The sequence below is a fragment of the Microcaecilia unicolor genome, chromosome 2, assembly GCF_901765095.1.
Source record: "Microcaecilia unicolor chromosome 2, aMicUni1.1, whole genome shotgun sequence".
In the NCBI taxonomy this organism is placed as follows: Eukaryota; Metazoa; Chordata; class Amphibia; order Gymnophiona; family Siphonopidae; genus Microcaecilia; species Microcaecilia unicolor.
In genome coordinates this window covers 444,266,458-444,282,840 of record NC_044032.1, presented here as the reverse complement: position 1 = coordinate 444,282,840, position 16,383 = coordinate 444,266,458, and the positions used below count along the sequence as shown (strand labels likewise).

The 16,383-nt window shown below is 43.7% G+C and overlaps 1 protein-coding gene across 3 annotated transcripts in view; it reads right to left on the bottom strand.

Annotated features, from left to right (window-relative positions):
* LOC115461211 (nucleophosmin-like) overlaps window positions 1-16,383 on the bottom strand; it is a 247,819-nt gene that overhangs the window by 16,544 nt on the left and 214,892 nt on the right. For all 3 annotated transcript variants that reach the window (XM_030190881.1, XM_030190882.1, XM_030190883.1), the window contains one exon: window positions 13,450-13,560. In XM_030190881.1, coding sequence (XP_030046741.1) covers window positions 13,450-13,560 — 111 coding nt within the window. The remainder of the gene's footprint in view (window positions 1-13,449; window positions 13,561-16,383) is intronic.

Genomic DNA, 16,383 nt, shown 5'->3' with positions numbered 1-16,383 from the left:
GTGATACCAAAGGGATTTCGAAGCCTGATCATGAGATTAGCGCATGATCACCCGCTGGGGGGACATAAGGCGACACAGGGTACCCTGGACCAAGTTTTGCAGAGGTTTTATTGGCCAGGGGTTTATAAAGAAGTGGAAGGGTATTGCAATTCCTGTGGGCTCTGCCAGAAGGTAGCTGAGAGGGGGCCAGAGCGGGTGCCTTTATGTCCTTTGCCACGTATTGGGGTTCCTCTAGGCCGCCTAGCTATGGATATTGTAGGACCGCTTCCCAAGTCGCGGAGGGGTTTTGTGTATATTTGGTGTGATAGATATGGCCACCCGTTTCCCGTGGGCGGTGCCCCTGCGTACGCTGTCAGCTAAGGTTATTGCCGCTGAGCTGATTCACATTTTCTGTACGGTGGGGTTTCCCCGGGAAGTACTTACGGATAGAGGCACTAATTTTCTCTCCCGTACATTGGCTCAAGTATGGGAGGACTTTGGTATTGCACACATCCGTACCGCAGCTTACCATCCTCAGACCAATGGTCTGGTAGAGAGATTTAATAAGACTCTTAAGACTCTCTTGCGTAGAGGGTTGGCAGCTGTATGGATGAGTGGGATCGCCTCTTGCCGTTTGTCTTATAACACCTGTAGGGAGAGTGTGCAGGCTTCATTAGGAGTGTCTCCGTTTGAATTAATGTATGGGAGGGGTCCGCGGGGAATTTTAGATATCCTGAGGGAACAATGGGTGCCACCGGATAGAGGAGACTGTACAGTGGTCTCTTATCTGTTTGACCTGAAGGGTAGGTTACGACGGTTGGGGGGCTATGCTCGGGATAGATTGGGTAAAAGTCAACAATATCAGAAATCATATTATGATCGGGGAGTGAAAGAGCGAGAGTTTGCAGAAGGGGAGAAAGTCATAATTATGATAGCAGATGGCCCGCACAAATTTGAAAGTCGGTGGAGGGGACCGGTGGTGATTACTAAGAAATTGGGGCCAGTTACGTATGAGGTGAGGAATAAGAGGGGGAGAAAGCAAACATATCATGTGAATGTGTTAAAGTTGTGGAGGGAAAGGAAGGTGCTGTGGGGCGGGACTAAGGCGATGGAGGAGGAGGATCTGGGGCCTCAGATCGCGGACATCTTTAAGTCCCTGAAGCCCCACATTGCAGGGGAGTTGAATAAAGGTCAGCAGCAGGAACTTGGGGCCCTACTAGAAGAGTTCCAGGATGTACTTACTCCATGTCCAGGGGAGACACATTTGAGCATGCATGAGATTGTTACAGATCAGGGCCGGGTGGTTAGGCAAAGACCTTATAGGCTGTCCCCAGTGAAACAACAGGAGGTGATTAGACAGGTGAAGGAAATGCTGGAGTATGGTATTATTGAGGAATCATATAGCCCTTGGTCTAGTCCAGTGGTGCTGGTGCCTAAGAAAGATGATACCTGGCGGTTTTGTATTGATTTCCGCCAGGTTAATGCCCTCTCCTCTCCCGATGCCTATCCTATGCCTCGTATTGAGGATTTATTAGATAGGTTGGGGTCGGCCCAGTATCTTTCTACGCTGGACTTGACCAAGGGATATTGGCAGATTCCTTTATCTGCTGAGGCTAAGCCCAAGACGGCCTTTTCTACTCCCTTGGGGCTCTTTCAATTTAAGAGGATGCCGTTTGGCTTGAACTCCGCAGCGGCGTCCTGTCAGCGCCTGCTGGATAGGGTCTTACGGCCTCATCAGAGTTATGCTGCGGCTTATCTGGATGACGTCATTATCCATAGTGAGGACTGGGTTACACACATGAGGCAGGTCAGGAAGGTGTTAACAGCTTTCCGGGAGGCAGGTCTCACTCTTAATCCCCAAAAATGTCACTTCACCCGGCAGGAGGTTAAATATCTGGGCTATAAGGTGGGGGGTGGGCAGGTAAAACCCTTGTTGGATAAAGTACAAAGTATTAGGGAGTTTGCTTATCCAGCGACAAAAAAAAGGCTGCGGAGTTTCCTTGGGCTAGTCGGGTACTACCGCAGGTTCATTCCCATTTTGCCTCACAGGCGGAACCCTTAACAAATATGTTAAAAGGGAATCGACCGAACCAGTTGAGATGGGGGGAGGAGGAGAAGGAAGCCTTTCAATGTTTGCGTTTAGCGCTATGTGAGGATCCGGTGCTGAAGGCAGTTGAATGGGACAAACCCTTTGTGCTGCAAACGGATGCCTCGGGGGTGGGCTTGGGGGCAGTTCTTTCTCAGATTCATGATGGGGAGGAGCATCCGGTGTTATATTTGAGCCGTAAACTCCTTCCTCATGAAAAAGGCTATGCCACAATTGAGAAGGAGTGTCTGGCTATTAAGTGGGCCACCCAAATGTGTCAATACTATTTAGAGGGACGGCCCTTTAGGCTCATTACAGATCATGCCCCCTTGAAATGGTTAATGCATATGAAAAGCGCTAATGCCAGACTTATGAGGTGGTATCTGTCCTTACAACCCTTTCAGTTCCGGGTGGAGCATCGGGCAGGGAAACTATTGGGGAATGTTGATATTTTGTCCCGAATGGCTGGTCAGGAGGTTGAAGTAGTTAAACCCCGGGAGGGAAAAAGGTTCTTAAGCGGGGGGGTATGTAAGGAGGAGGTAGAGGGAAAGCAGAGAAGAGCTGACAGGGCAGTCAGCCAAGAAATGAAGAGCACTCTCTGCCGGGAAAAGGGGGTAGGAGGTTGGTAAAAAAGGAAGAGAACTACAGAACCCAGCAGCACTTGCAAGGGAGGAGGGAACATGAGAGACAGCACTCCAACTCCCAGCAGGCAGAGAAGTCAGGAGGTGATTGGGAGATGGAGGATAATCAAGTGGAGGAGCAGCACCTGGGAGAGAGGGTGGGGGAAGACTCCATGGAGTGGGAGGAGATTGATCTGGAGGAGAACAGTGAAAATACCATGAAAGAGGCTGAACAAGAGCAAATGGAGTTCTTCTGCTCAGGACAAAGGGTAATTACCTGAAGAAGGTCAGTCTGGACATTTTGTGGGAGGTTGTCAGAGTGCTGGTGTCTGACAAGCGAGGGTGGAGAAAATGCCTCTAGCTCCTAAGCAGTAGGAGAAAGGGAGTAGAGGAATTGACTGATCCAAAGGTTTATTTCAAGTAGTTGTGAAGTTTCAAGACTGAACTGTTCTGAACTATTGGGGATTGTTGGGTGGGGGAAGAAGGGAAGCCAGGTGCACCGAGACCAGCAGCTATAGTACAGTGGACTTGCTGTTTTCTCGCTGGTGGTGCCCTGGAATAAAGTACTCTGCCGAATAAATAGTACTGTAAATTACTCTTTGCAAGTGAGCAGGAGCAGTTGGCTTAGGAGATGGATTAGCCCCAATTGTGTGGGTGAAGAAGGACAGCCCAGAGAGGTGCTAAGTTGCGCACAGACCACACGGAGAGCTGTTGAGTGGAGAGCGGACAGCACGGAGAGGTGGTGAACGGACAGCACGGAGGGGTGCTTGCTGACAGTATATTTGTCATTATGTGATTCCCTTCAAGTAATACTACTACTACTATTTATCATTTCTATAGCGCTACAAGGCATACGCAGCGCTGTGCACCACAAGAAAGTTATATTTTTTGTTAACTACTTCGAATCCTTTGGGAGAGTTGGCAGTATATAAAACAGGAATAGAACAGAAAAGAATCTCTGAGCTGCTACCATAACAACCATATTCTTGTCCAAGACCCTTAGCAGGTCACAAAGAGAATCTACCAAGAACCATCCCATTTCTATTTTGGTGACCTCCCAAACCACCCAGAACGAGCTGTCAGCTAGCCTACCTAGGACCTTCTCTGCACAATGAACACGCTTGAGCCACCAGACCCCCACAGATGGCTGCCTGCACAGCTAGAGCGGAAACATCAAAGCTCAGTTTGAGCATATCCATTCTATGGTCCTGTGGATCCTTGAGAGCTGCCTCGCACCCAAGCGGGATAGTTTTCTTAGCAACTGTGGTCATTGCCATCACCACATCCAACTTTGGGGGCCACAATGAATCCTTATCCCCTCTAGGATGGGATACAAACAGACTATATACTGACTGACCTTGAATGTCCCTGATGTATGGAGAAAAACTCTTGTCAGTTTGTGAATCCCTTTCATAGTGATTCTACCCTACATTCCTCCTTTAAATTTAAAACAGAAGATACTGAAATAAATTCCTGTAACTCATCCCTATGAAATTCCGCACCACAGTGGCATCTTCCCCAGGGGGTAGCTCTTCCACTCAAGTTTCACCCCCGGGTCATCTCATTAGTCCTGCTCCAGCCATTCCTCCTGAGAGGTCATCTGAAAAAAAAAAAAAAAAAAAAGACAGACCCTTCCTCGATCAGGTCCACCACCCAGTCTAGCTTCTGGTGTTTGGGCACACTAGGACCCCAGCCTGCTTCATACAAAAAAACTTGGTACATGGCTAAAATAAAATCTGAGAAAAAAAGCACCCCTGGGAATTCCCCCTTGTCAACAGCTATAGGGGCTGGGAATTAAATATGACCAAAACCGAGCTTCTCATTTTCCCCCCCAAACCCCCTCCCCGCTTCCCCCCGTTTTCTATTTCTGTTGATGGCTCTCTCATTCTCCCTGTCTCCTCAGCTCGAAACCTTGGGGTCATCTTTGACTCTTCTCTCTCCTTCTCTGCTCATATCCAGCAGATTGCCAAGACCTGTCGTTTCTTTCTTTACAACATCCGTAAAATCCGCCCTTTCTTTCCGAGCACTCTACCAAAACCCTCAATCCACACCCTTGTCATCTCTCGTTTAGACTACTGCAATCTGCTTCTTGCTGGCCTCCCACTTAGTCACCTCTTCCCTCTCCAGTCGGTTCAAAACTCTAGCTGCCCGTCTCATCTTCCGCCAGGGTCGCTTTACTCATACTACCCCTCTCCTCAAGACCCTTCACTGGCTCCCTATCCGTTTTCGCATCCTGTTCAAACTTCTTCTACTAACCTATAAATGTACTCACTCTGCTGCTCCCCAGTATCTCTCCACACTCGTCCTTCCCTACACCCCTTCCCGTGCACTCCGCTCCATGGATAAATCCTTCTTATCTGTTCCCTTCTCCACTACTGCCAACTCCAGACTTCGCGCCTTCTGTCTCGCTGCACCCTACGCCTGGAATAAACTTCCTGAGCCCCTACGTCTTGCCCCATCCTTGGCCACCTTTAAATCTAGACTGAAAGCCCACCTCTTTAACATTGCTTTTGACTCGTAACCACTTGTAACAACTCGCCTCCACCTACCCTCCTCTCTTCCTTCCCGTTCACATTAATTGATTTGATTTGCTTACTTTATTTATTTTTTGTCTATTAGATTGTAAGCTCTTTGAGCAGGGACTGTCTTTCTTCTATGTTTGTGCAGCGCTGGTTAAGTATGATATTTGGCACTTAAACGGTTAAGAACCACTGCATAAAGATAGGGCTGCTTTCTATGCAGTCCTATTTATACGGTTATGTTTAACCGGTCAAGAACCAAATATCGCACTTAACTGGTTAAGTGCTGACTCCACCCCTAAAATTCCTCCAGAACAGCCAGTTTTGGATTATGCCCTAACCTGGCATTTTCAGTGGCACTATAAGGTTAAGTGCCGCTGAAAATACCCAGTTAACCCTAGACAGGTGATTTAAATGGCCATAGCCTCTCCTTGTTTTTTTTTTTTTTTTACTCTGTTGCTAGTTGTTCCATAAGGATCTCAAGATTCCCCCTCCTGCCAAGGGAAGGGAAGCCGAGGCACAATGTGGTTCTCACCAACCCAACCCTAAACCCATGGAAAGAGGGCATCAGAGGAGGGTGTGAAGAGGATGGAACCACACCCGTGGGGCTAGCAAGAACCCTACAGATCTCAGCCCCCAACAGTCAGACCAAACCTGTGTACACAGGAAAACAGAGGGAGATGGTTTACTAAGATCCTTATTTTTTCCCAACACAGTTACTGTTACCCCACAGCCCCGTAGCCCCCTCTCCATGTCCAACTAGACCAACCCAGACTGAACAGGATTACCACGTCCACCATCTGCTGGAGATTGAGAAATACTGGCTGACTGAGGACTGCACAGGACAAAAGTCTCAGTCTCCAACTGCTATTAGGAGTGCACAACTTGTGTCTGGACCAGTCTGAAGGGATGCTAAGGAAAGTTATGTTTATGAATTTAGGCCTGCAATTATTTGCATAGATTTATGGTCTAGTGATGAAAATCAGTGTTAAGCTCCTAATTTGTTTTCCCTGCTTTAAATGTGCCCCTGTTGCCACCCACTTTTTATGCTTCCAAATTTAAAAGCTCAGTGAAATTTTCAGCATAAAATTTAGGCACTGAGGCCCAGATGCAGAAAGGTCCCATTAAGAACCCGTCTGTATTTCCAAATCGGTAAACATTTACCGATTTGGAAACACAGAGGGATTCACAAAGAGAATCGCATGCAAATGAGCTGCTCGTTGCTTTTGCAACCCAGCTGATTTGCATGCAATATAGGGGAAGCCAGTCGGTGAGCTGAGCATGCGAAGAACACTATGCGAGGCTGCTCTGCGCATGCTAGACGGCTCTCATACAAGCAGACAAGCTGCGTGTATGAAAGCAGTAAATGTACCCTTTTTTTTTTTGGCAAGCACAAAAGTGCTTTTTTTTTGGGGGGGGGGGGGGGATGGGCAGACCTGTATTGGGGCTCCCTGCCTCCCCGCTGCTGGGAAAAAGTGGGAAAAGCCTCTCTGCTACTCTCCGCTCTCATTTTCTGTGAGGAATCAACATCTGGGCTTGGTTTCACCCCTAGCTGTTCCTGCTGCTTCCTTCTATTGGCCGGCTGACATCCTAGAATGCCCATCTCCCTGAAGATGGACTCTCATTGGCTGGCTGCTGTCCCAACTCCTCCTCCCTGCAGGGCTTCCCTGATGACATCACTCGAGCTGTGAACTGATTGGATCCGAACTTCCTGGTGTCTCCCCCCCTCCAGTAGTGAGTGGGCGGGACATCCCAGGCTCACACTGTCCAATTGGTTTAGCCCCTCTCTGTTGTGCTTCTAGCATGGGGGATGCTGTTTCCCACAGACGCAGTTTAATGGACCCTTGTCTTTGTATTTTTGGTAAGTCACCATTACTTTTATGCTTGACATTTCGGTACTGCCCCCCCCCCCCCCCCCAATTTCTTGCCAGTAAAATGTCATTTGAAAAAGAAGAATGGCACGGATTTCATACACGGCCATCATACACGCAAAGAAACTAAGCTAGTGTACTATTTTTTTCTGTACTCCATCTTCCCTGCCTTGTTTCTCCCCTTCTTCTATTTGCAACAATTAAGAACGACAGCTCCAGACCTGCCGTTAAAAATTTCCACGGTAAAGGTAGGGACTGCTTTTGTGCATGGAGTCGGAAATGGCTGTGCATCGCCTTGCATGCACACTATAATAGTAATTATCTCATTATAATAGCTTTGCATTCCGTTTTCATTAGCTGCTACCATGACAGGAAAATGGCTCAGAGAAGAACCCTTTTGTGCATGTCTCGTTTTACTACTTGCTCGTTAAACCGGCTAGAACTAGTTTAAAAACCAGGTTGCTGGCTCGTTAGGTTTAGTGCATCTGGCTCTCAGGCCCTAATAAAATTTTCAAGGCTACCAATTTAGGAGCATAAATCCTTTATCAGGCCCAATTTATAAACTACTTCAACATTTTAAAAAGTAAAACAAAACAGAAAAACAAGAATACAAACTCAACAAGTTCAGACTGCAGTGAACACACACAGACCAGCATAGTTCCCCAGGCCACCCAATAAATCAATCTGTTTAAAAGTGGGTGAAGCAAGTGGAGAAAGCATGGCTCAATGACTTCTTTCCAACCAACCTCTCTGTGTGGAAACGTGTGCATTCATGTGTACATATGTGTTCGTATACACGTGATTGTGCTTAAGTCTCTGATCAGGAAAGAAGGTGAAAGGACAAGACAGTTGAAAAGGTGCAATTCCTTAATCACTACAGTATGTTATAGTGAATTATTTAATGTACTTTGCAGCCGCTGGAGCTGCTTTTCCCATTTTGAGACATTGTTTGAAAGGAGTTCCCTTTTCATAAGAGAATAAGAATAGTTATGCTGGGTCAGACCAATTGTCCACCTAGCCCAGTATCCTGTTTCTAACAGTGGCCAATCCAGGTCACAAGTACCTGGCAGAAACCCAAATAATATCAACATTCTATACTACCAATCCCAGGGCAAGCAGCGGCTTCCCCATATCTCTCTCAACAGCAGACTATGGACTTTTCCTCCAGGAACCTATCCAAACTTTTTAAAAACCCAGATACACTAACTGCTGTTACCACATCCTCCGGCAACAAGTTTCAGAGTGCAACTATTCGTTGAATGAAAAAATATTTCCTCCTGTTTAAAAGTACTTCCATGTGACTTCACTGAGTGTCCCTTAGTCCTTGTACTTTTTGAAAGAGTAGAAAACTGAATCACTTCTACTCGTTCTACACCACTCAGGATTTTGTAGACTTCAATCATATCTCCCCTTATAGACACACTAGGGATGCACCTTTAATACATCATTAATGTGATTAACATGTTAAAAATGTAATATGCATTAAATTTAACATGATTAATGCATTATAGGCTCCTGCACCTTTCCTGCTTCTCTCTCTCTTCCACCCCCCCCCCCCACTCCGGTATCTCTCCCTCACACCCCCCATGCTCTATCTTCTCTCATCCTCACTCTATGCTGCAGCCCTGAAAGCATGCTGCTTCTCACCCTGCCCAAAGCCTCTTTCTATAGCATCCTGACTCCTCTGACAGAACGCTACAGAGAGGCTTTGGGTGGGTGAGAAGCAGCATGCTTTCAACACTGCAGCATTAAAGGCAAATTTAGAGGGTTGCAAGGCAGAGGTAAAAAAAAGAGTGAGGGTGAGAAAAGGTGCAGAACTTGGCCGGGGGGGGGGGGGGGTGGGGGGGGGGGAGGGTGGCCTGCAGGAGAGGAAGAGATTCTGGAGTGTGGAGAAAGGAGAGGGAGAGAGATGGACTGCAGGGGGGACAGAATAAAGAAGGGAGATAGTGGGAGGGGAAGAGAAGAGAGAAGGGGGAAGATGGTGCCTATGGAAGCAGGGGAAGGGAAGAAAAGAGATGAAAACTAGACAGATTTGAGGAAGAAGAAAAATGGAAGAATGTTGACTGTGAAAGGTGGATATAGGGCAGGAAATGAAAAAGAAAGGACAGAAACAAAGTGACAAGACAGGAGGTCCTGGTGTCATCATTGATATGTTAAAACTCTCTGCTTCTAACCATCTAGATATTAAATAATAAATTCTGCTGACTTCTGAAAGAAGTCAAACAGTTGGTAATTGTAACCTCTCACAGGACCCCCCCTCCCCCAACACAGGGGCACAAAGTACGTGAAAAGGTTCTCAATGGCTTAACCTGGCCCTCCCCATGGTATGCTGGGGTAGTTGTGGGAGATTAGGTTTGGGATGAGGCAGTTGTGGGGGCAGGTTGGGGTTGAGGGATTAGTTTTTCACTGGAGTAAGATAATTTAGGGGGTAGTTTTAGGGACTGGTGCAGTTTGGTGGTGGGTGTGACAGTTGCAGGGGGTTTATTTATTTAAACATTTCCAGTACACCTACAATTAAGCGGATTATAAATCAACATACATAATAAAAACACAAGAAAACAGCACTGAATTATACAATATTCAAAATAAAACAGACAAAATCAGCCCCATGCATGTTCAAACAAATATATGTTTTCAGTAACTTACTGAATTAAAACTACTACACAGTCTCAACCTGGTAATTTGTTGTTTTGAGGTGTGGGGCAGTTACAGGAGGTAGATTTTGAAGACAGAGCAATTTGAAGTGTGGTAGAGCAATTGGGGGGGGGGGGGGAAATAGTTTGGGGTTTTCTTTTAAAACTGCCTTGTCCTGTTCTTAACTGCTACATTTCATACGTTTCTATGCTACAGTGGATTTCCTTTTCCCATAGAAATGCATTAAACCATATTTTGGGGCCTTATGTTTTTGGAACCCCTGGTCCAATGTGGTCCATTTTCAAACTCTTTGTTTTTTTTTTAAATTAGTATTTCCCCATACCAACTTTCATTTCATTCTGTTTTCTGTGCTACAGAAGCTAAACGCCTTCACCCATGGAAATGCACTTTGGGTGTGTGTGTGGGGGGGGCTTATTTCTCTGGAACCCCCAAAACGTGTGTCCTTTTAACCAGTTTTTCCCTTATGCCAAGTTTCATCCCATTCCATTAAATTTTGGACGTTATTTTGCCCCTAGACAGACAGACATTTTCAATTCCTTTTGTATAATTCTTTCTGAAAGAATAAACCTGGTTTTAAACTTACTTCTAAAACTCGCTAAGATCAAACAGAAGAGAGTTCCATAACAATGGAGCCAAGTATGGAAAAAGATGTGCCGCGAAGTTAATTTCAAACTGATGTGAGAAGGTGAAGGAAGAGACAGCAAGTTAAGCGGGATGAATGCAAGGACTGAGAGGAAGTATAAGGATAAAAGGAAAACAGCCAAATATTGAAGTACGCCCAAACAAAAGGTTCAGTGGGCCAATAATAAAATCTACTACTTTGATTGAAATCAGCTCTTCCCCAAATTTTCTGATATTTTAGGTTATTTGGCTTGGACAGTTTGAGGTTATGTTCTATTTGGGCCCATTTGGTACTTATCAACTGTATGATCATGCCTAATTGGATGAGATAAATACTGTATTATAATTTTTTGATTTCTGAGAACCTTTAAAAAGTATTCAGTGAACTTAAAATCTTAAACTTACATCTGAATGTAATTTACAGCTAATGCTGAAGGAGTAGGGGGTCTAACATGATCAAACCTATTAGTGTGACAGTAATTTTACTGCAATATTTTGAACCAACCGATGCCCATTAAATGCTATCGATTTAAGTGCATTATAAAGGGTGTTATAGACATCAAACATAAAATTAAAGCATGTAATAATATCCCTATTCTCCAAAAAACCACATTGAATGTGTCTTTTGCAATGAACAAAAGGAAAATTATCTATAAACATAAACCTTGTGTAATTTTCTAAGCTTTCATTTGAGCATGTAAAGCTAATAAGCTTTGAAGTAGCAATTTATTTAACATTCTGTGTATGATTCATGCATCCAATGAGGAAGCTGAAAACTGCTTTTAAATGCTATGAAAGCTTAGAAGATTAAATGCATTATCTAATAGTCTTTGATCGCTCATTTAAACTAATTATCTTGTTGTGAAGATGAGGTAAGTTGGTTTGTTATCAGCTACACAGTGCATGACCCTGTCACCTTTGTTAGTGTACAGTAGTTTGGAAGCAGCACTGTGCTCTTCCATCTGGAACAGGTATGCCAGGTTCCACATAAAGATAGCGCCTCCCCCCCCCCCATTTGTACTCAACCTCCAAAGTTACCCATGTATCACAATTGAAAGGATTTTAATTTGATCGGTTTGCATTAGCATTGTAATCTCTGATGCATGCATATCACCAAATTGTGGCTATGTCACATTATTATGATGTAATAAAACATTCTTAATTTTTACTATAACTTCATTTATTTTTCTTTTAATTTGCTTTACAAGTCTTTTGCAGTATCTCTCCTTCTATGCATTGCTACTGTTGTGTTTAACTTTGTATCGTGCAGAAGTTGTGTCAGCTTATGTTCATTTAGGCATTTACTGAAACATACTTAGCCAGGTGTGACTAAATTTTTACACACAACTATGCATAGGGCTTCACGCTTAATTCTAAGGTGTTTATTTTCCAGCTAATTATGGGTTGTTTGCTTTTGTGCTATTGCTCAGTAGCTTGTCTGGTGCAATCAAATCCTATGATTGTACCACTTAGCGCTGTTAGTACAGAAAAGGACTAAAATCTTAGTGGAGGATAATACAAGCGAAGGATGAGAAAGTAGTAGAGTGAACTAATTCCAAAATACTTTCCCTTCCCTGTTAAATTTTTTTTCACATCAGTGGTGTTTTATGCTTACAACTTGAAATCAGAAGCTCTAAATCTAGAGACACTACGGCACAGACACAGTATATGGCCATAGGGTCATAAAAGTATTCTTATCAAATATTCTACCACATGTGAATCTATAGCAGTGATTTACACGATTCATTGTCCTTGTAAAATGTTATATATAGGGCAGACAAAAAGAGCTTTAAAAACCAGATCATCAGAACACAAGCATTGCATTACAGCAGTGGCGTACCAAGGGGGGGGGGGGGGGGGCGGTGGGAGCGGTCCGCCCTGGGTGCACGCCGTGGGGGGGAGGGGGGTGCCCCGCGCCTGTCTGCTCCGCTCGTTCCCTGCTCCCTCTGCCCCGGAACAGGTTACTTCCTGTTCCGTAGCAGAGGAAGCATGGAACGAGCGAAGCCAACAGGCGCGTGGCACACCCTCCCCCCCAGCAGGTAAAAATGCACCTGGGGGGGTCTTTTCGCCGGGGAAGGGTGTGTCCTTTCGCCGGGGGTGGGGGATCGCGGTGCACCCGGGGGAGGGGGGGGGGCATCTGCGATCCGCCCCAGGTGTCAGCCACCCTAGGAACGCCACTGCATTACAGTGGGAAAAGTGACAGCACCTATGGTTAAACATTGTATAGATTATCAACATATATATTTTTTTTATTTAAAAAGCATGGCTACAGATCAAATTAATGTAATCAAATGGGGAGGAGACATTTCTAAGAGGTTGAGGCAGTGTGAACAGTGAATGTATTCTATACATTGCAGTCCATGTAACCATACGGCTTAAATGGACCTTTAGGGTGGGAAGCTCTCTTTTCATTTAGAAGGAGGCGGGTTGCTTTAAGAGCATTCTTAGTTTTGATTGGTGGAATTGCAGCAGCGTTTGTTGCCATCTTGGGGCTTCGCAGTCCGTTGAGATGTTTCTCTCCTCCTGATGCAGCTTCAGTAAAACAAGAAGAGCCCCTTGTCGGGGTTTTAAAGCTTTGAAAATTTGGGATGTATTGGTACAATAGTTGCTGCTGTGCAGTTTATAACGCAAGAGTTACAGTGGGAAGAGCACAGAGAGAATGAAAGTTCAATTAAGTACTATGTTCCACTGAAGCTTTATCTAGTACTTTTTTGGGGAAACCGTGGGATTGTAAGACTAGCAGGGTATTTGTGTATAACAGAGTTTGGGAAAGTTTTGGACTTTTAAGGGTCTAGACTGGTTTTTTTCAGCGGTGGTATTTTTCTCCTTTTTTTTTTTTTTTTTAAAGAGTTGTTTTCCACCATTGTTTTTTCAGTCAGGCTGAAGCCAATGATGGAAACCCCATAGAGGTCTTGTTGCAAAGTCTCTGATTCTCCTTGGGGTAGTTGAGGCTTCTGTTTGATTTAAAAGATAGTCCTTCACCACACTTTGTTTCCACAATTGATAGAGCAGAATTATAAATTTTTATAGTGTTATAACACGGATACAGTAGACAGAAGCACTCTGTACCACTCCTGAATGGTGTTTCCCCAGCTCACCTTATCTGACATGGACTTTAACCGGACTTTGATGTCACTTAAACTGGGAGGTGGCTTAGGTGCAGATGGAGTTTTTGCTTTCTCTTTTTCCTTCTTGGTCAAATCAAATGTCTGCAATAAAGAAGAAAACAAAACACAGCAAATTCAGGTCAGTGGAAAGTATTTTCCAATGAAGTGTTCCACAGGTACTCATTCATATTAGTTTGAAAGACCCAAGGTCCACAAATTGCCACACTGATCTAAATATCTTATATGGATAAGCAAACTGCTACCCACCTGACTTGTCTGGCACACAAGCAGTCACCCACATCAGGCAATAGGCTTTCAGCAATGAGCAGCAACACACTGGGTTGAAAGCAACCTTCTCACCGAAGACTATGGCACTGTTTCCCTGACCCCATTCTCATTGCCCCAGTCAGAACTGAACCAGAAAGTAACACACAGCTCCTGTAGACTCCTTGGCATGCATTTGAAAAACCAAAAGGAAAAAACTGACAAGCAGTCAGCGTGCAATATCAATAAGGGCCACCACCATCAATGGTAGCATGATGGATCTTCTTCTCCAATTCGAATGCGGTACTGCAAGGCTGATCCTTCCTTCACTCTTTTGGACCCCCACCCCCCTTCCCATTCAGTGGCTGATGCCATCCTGTATAGCAGAGTAGGAGGGGAGAAAAGATTCCATTTTCCTCTCTACCAGTAAAATCATGTTGCTGAAAGAGTGAGACAGACACACTTCGCTTTCACAAGCATGTAGAGAGAAAACAAAAGTGATTTGTTCATCAATAGTATAGTCCTAAGTAGCCTTGTATAGTATTTACTGCTCTGTAAGCACACATTTTCAAATCAGTAGCAGCAGGTTTTCATGAGAATAAATGCCGAGGGAGAAGTTACCAGAACAGTGGTGTCTGGTCTATGTTATGCACCCACCTAAAGATCAGAGGTGGGCAACCTGCAGTCTGCTACTGCATTTTATAGGACCACAGGAAATATACACAGAAAAAGTCATTAACCAGCATTTTGACAATTTTTAAATACTGCATTTCACAAATATTTTCAGAATAGCCACTCTAGCAGTTTGCATCATTTTTAAATAAACATGGAAAAATTTAATCACAGGTGGTCTTATGCGCAGCTTTGTGCATTTCTGGTTCCGACATTATTACAATCAATAGTACTAAGTCATCTAGATTACTGCAATGCACTCTACGCTGGCTGCAAAGAGCAAATAATCAAGAAACTTCAGACAGCTCAGAACACTGCAGCTAGACTCATATTCGGTAAAACAAAATATGAAAGCGCTAAACCCCTACGAGAAAAGTTACACTGGCTCCCACTCAAAGAACGTATCATGTTCAAAATATGTACCCTAGTTCATAAAATTATTCACGGAGACGCACCAGCTTAAATGTCAGACCTGACAGACTTACCACCCAGGAATGCTAAAAAATCATCCCGCACATTCCTTAATCTTCACTTCCCAAACTGTAAAGGTCTAAAATACAAATTAACGCATGCGTCAACCTTTTCCTACCTGAGCACACAATTCTGGAACACGCTGCCGCGCAACTTAAAAACGATCTATGAACTATGAATTTTACTGAAGACCCATCTCCCTCAACAAGGCATACAACAAAGACCAACAAATATGAACTCCTATTCACACATCTAGAATTGCCTTTACAATATTTGCTTGCTAAACTACCATTATGTTTTTCATTATTATGTTACCCAAGATCCTTTGTTATTACTATATGTACATTTTCTTATATATTTCTTATAATATTTGATTGCTAAACTACTATCATGATTTATCATTATCAAGTTACCCAAGATCCTTCTGTTATTACTAAATGTATACTTTCCCATATATTTCCATTATTCATGATGTATTGTAAGCCACATTGAGCCTGCAAAGAGGTGGGAAAATGTGGGATACAAATGCAACAAATAAATAAATAAATAATGTTGCATCTCACTCAGAATTGCACTGGCATTCATGCAGCCTTCTGTGTATAAAGGTTGCCCACCCCTGCTAAAGACCTATAAAAAACTAAAATACACTTAAAATATTCACTAAAATGTAAACAATTTTGGCTGGCATTTCAAATATACAGAGAATGTCACATCAGGGACCCATTAGAAACCACAGTAACCATTTTAGGTCCATTACTTTCTTTCTCTAGCAACTAACACAAATGTTAAGGGTGTTGGAACATGTGCAGCTTTCAGAACATTAACTACAAATTTATTTACTTATAGCCCACACTATCCTCTCATTCTAGTCAGATTACAATAAAACATACATAAAATAATTAACAGAAATAAATAATATCAAACAATAATAAGATATGATAATTTACGACAAAAATGCCTGGGTAAATAAACGAGCCTTAAGCTGTTTCCTGAACTGTGTTATTGAGCTAATGCATCGTAGGTCATGAGGCAGGGTGTTCTATAAATGAACATCTTAACATATGTGGTGGATCCTAAGCTTTAACATTGGAACTGATATTCTGATGGGTAAAGGTAGGTGTAGGTATGGATGAATCACAAACTATGTTTTCAAAACGTTAACTGATGTTGCAAGGGTATAGTTTACTTTTTAAAAGCTATTCACCGTTTATTGGCATTTCCCTGTACCTACAGGCTTTATATACCATTTAAGTTTGTACCTGATGCAGCTACTTGAAGCCTATCTCATGTCATCTACTGCACAATAAGTATTAATGGAACAATACACAATATATATTTTTTGTGGCAGTCTAGTTGAAGATGTTTCTGAGGACAAATCATTTATGCTACCACCAAGACAAGACCAATAGAAACCTATCAACATGTCGGGGGGGGGGGGGGGGGGGGGGGTAATCCTCATAGATATGTATTTTAATAAAAGCAGCCTATTTCAGAATAGCATTACACACACAGTAAAAA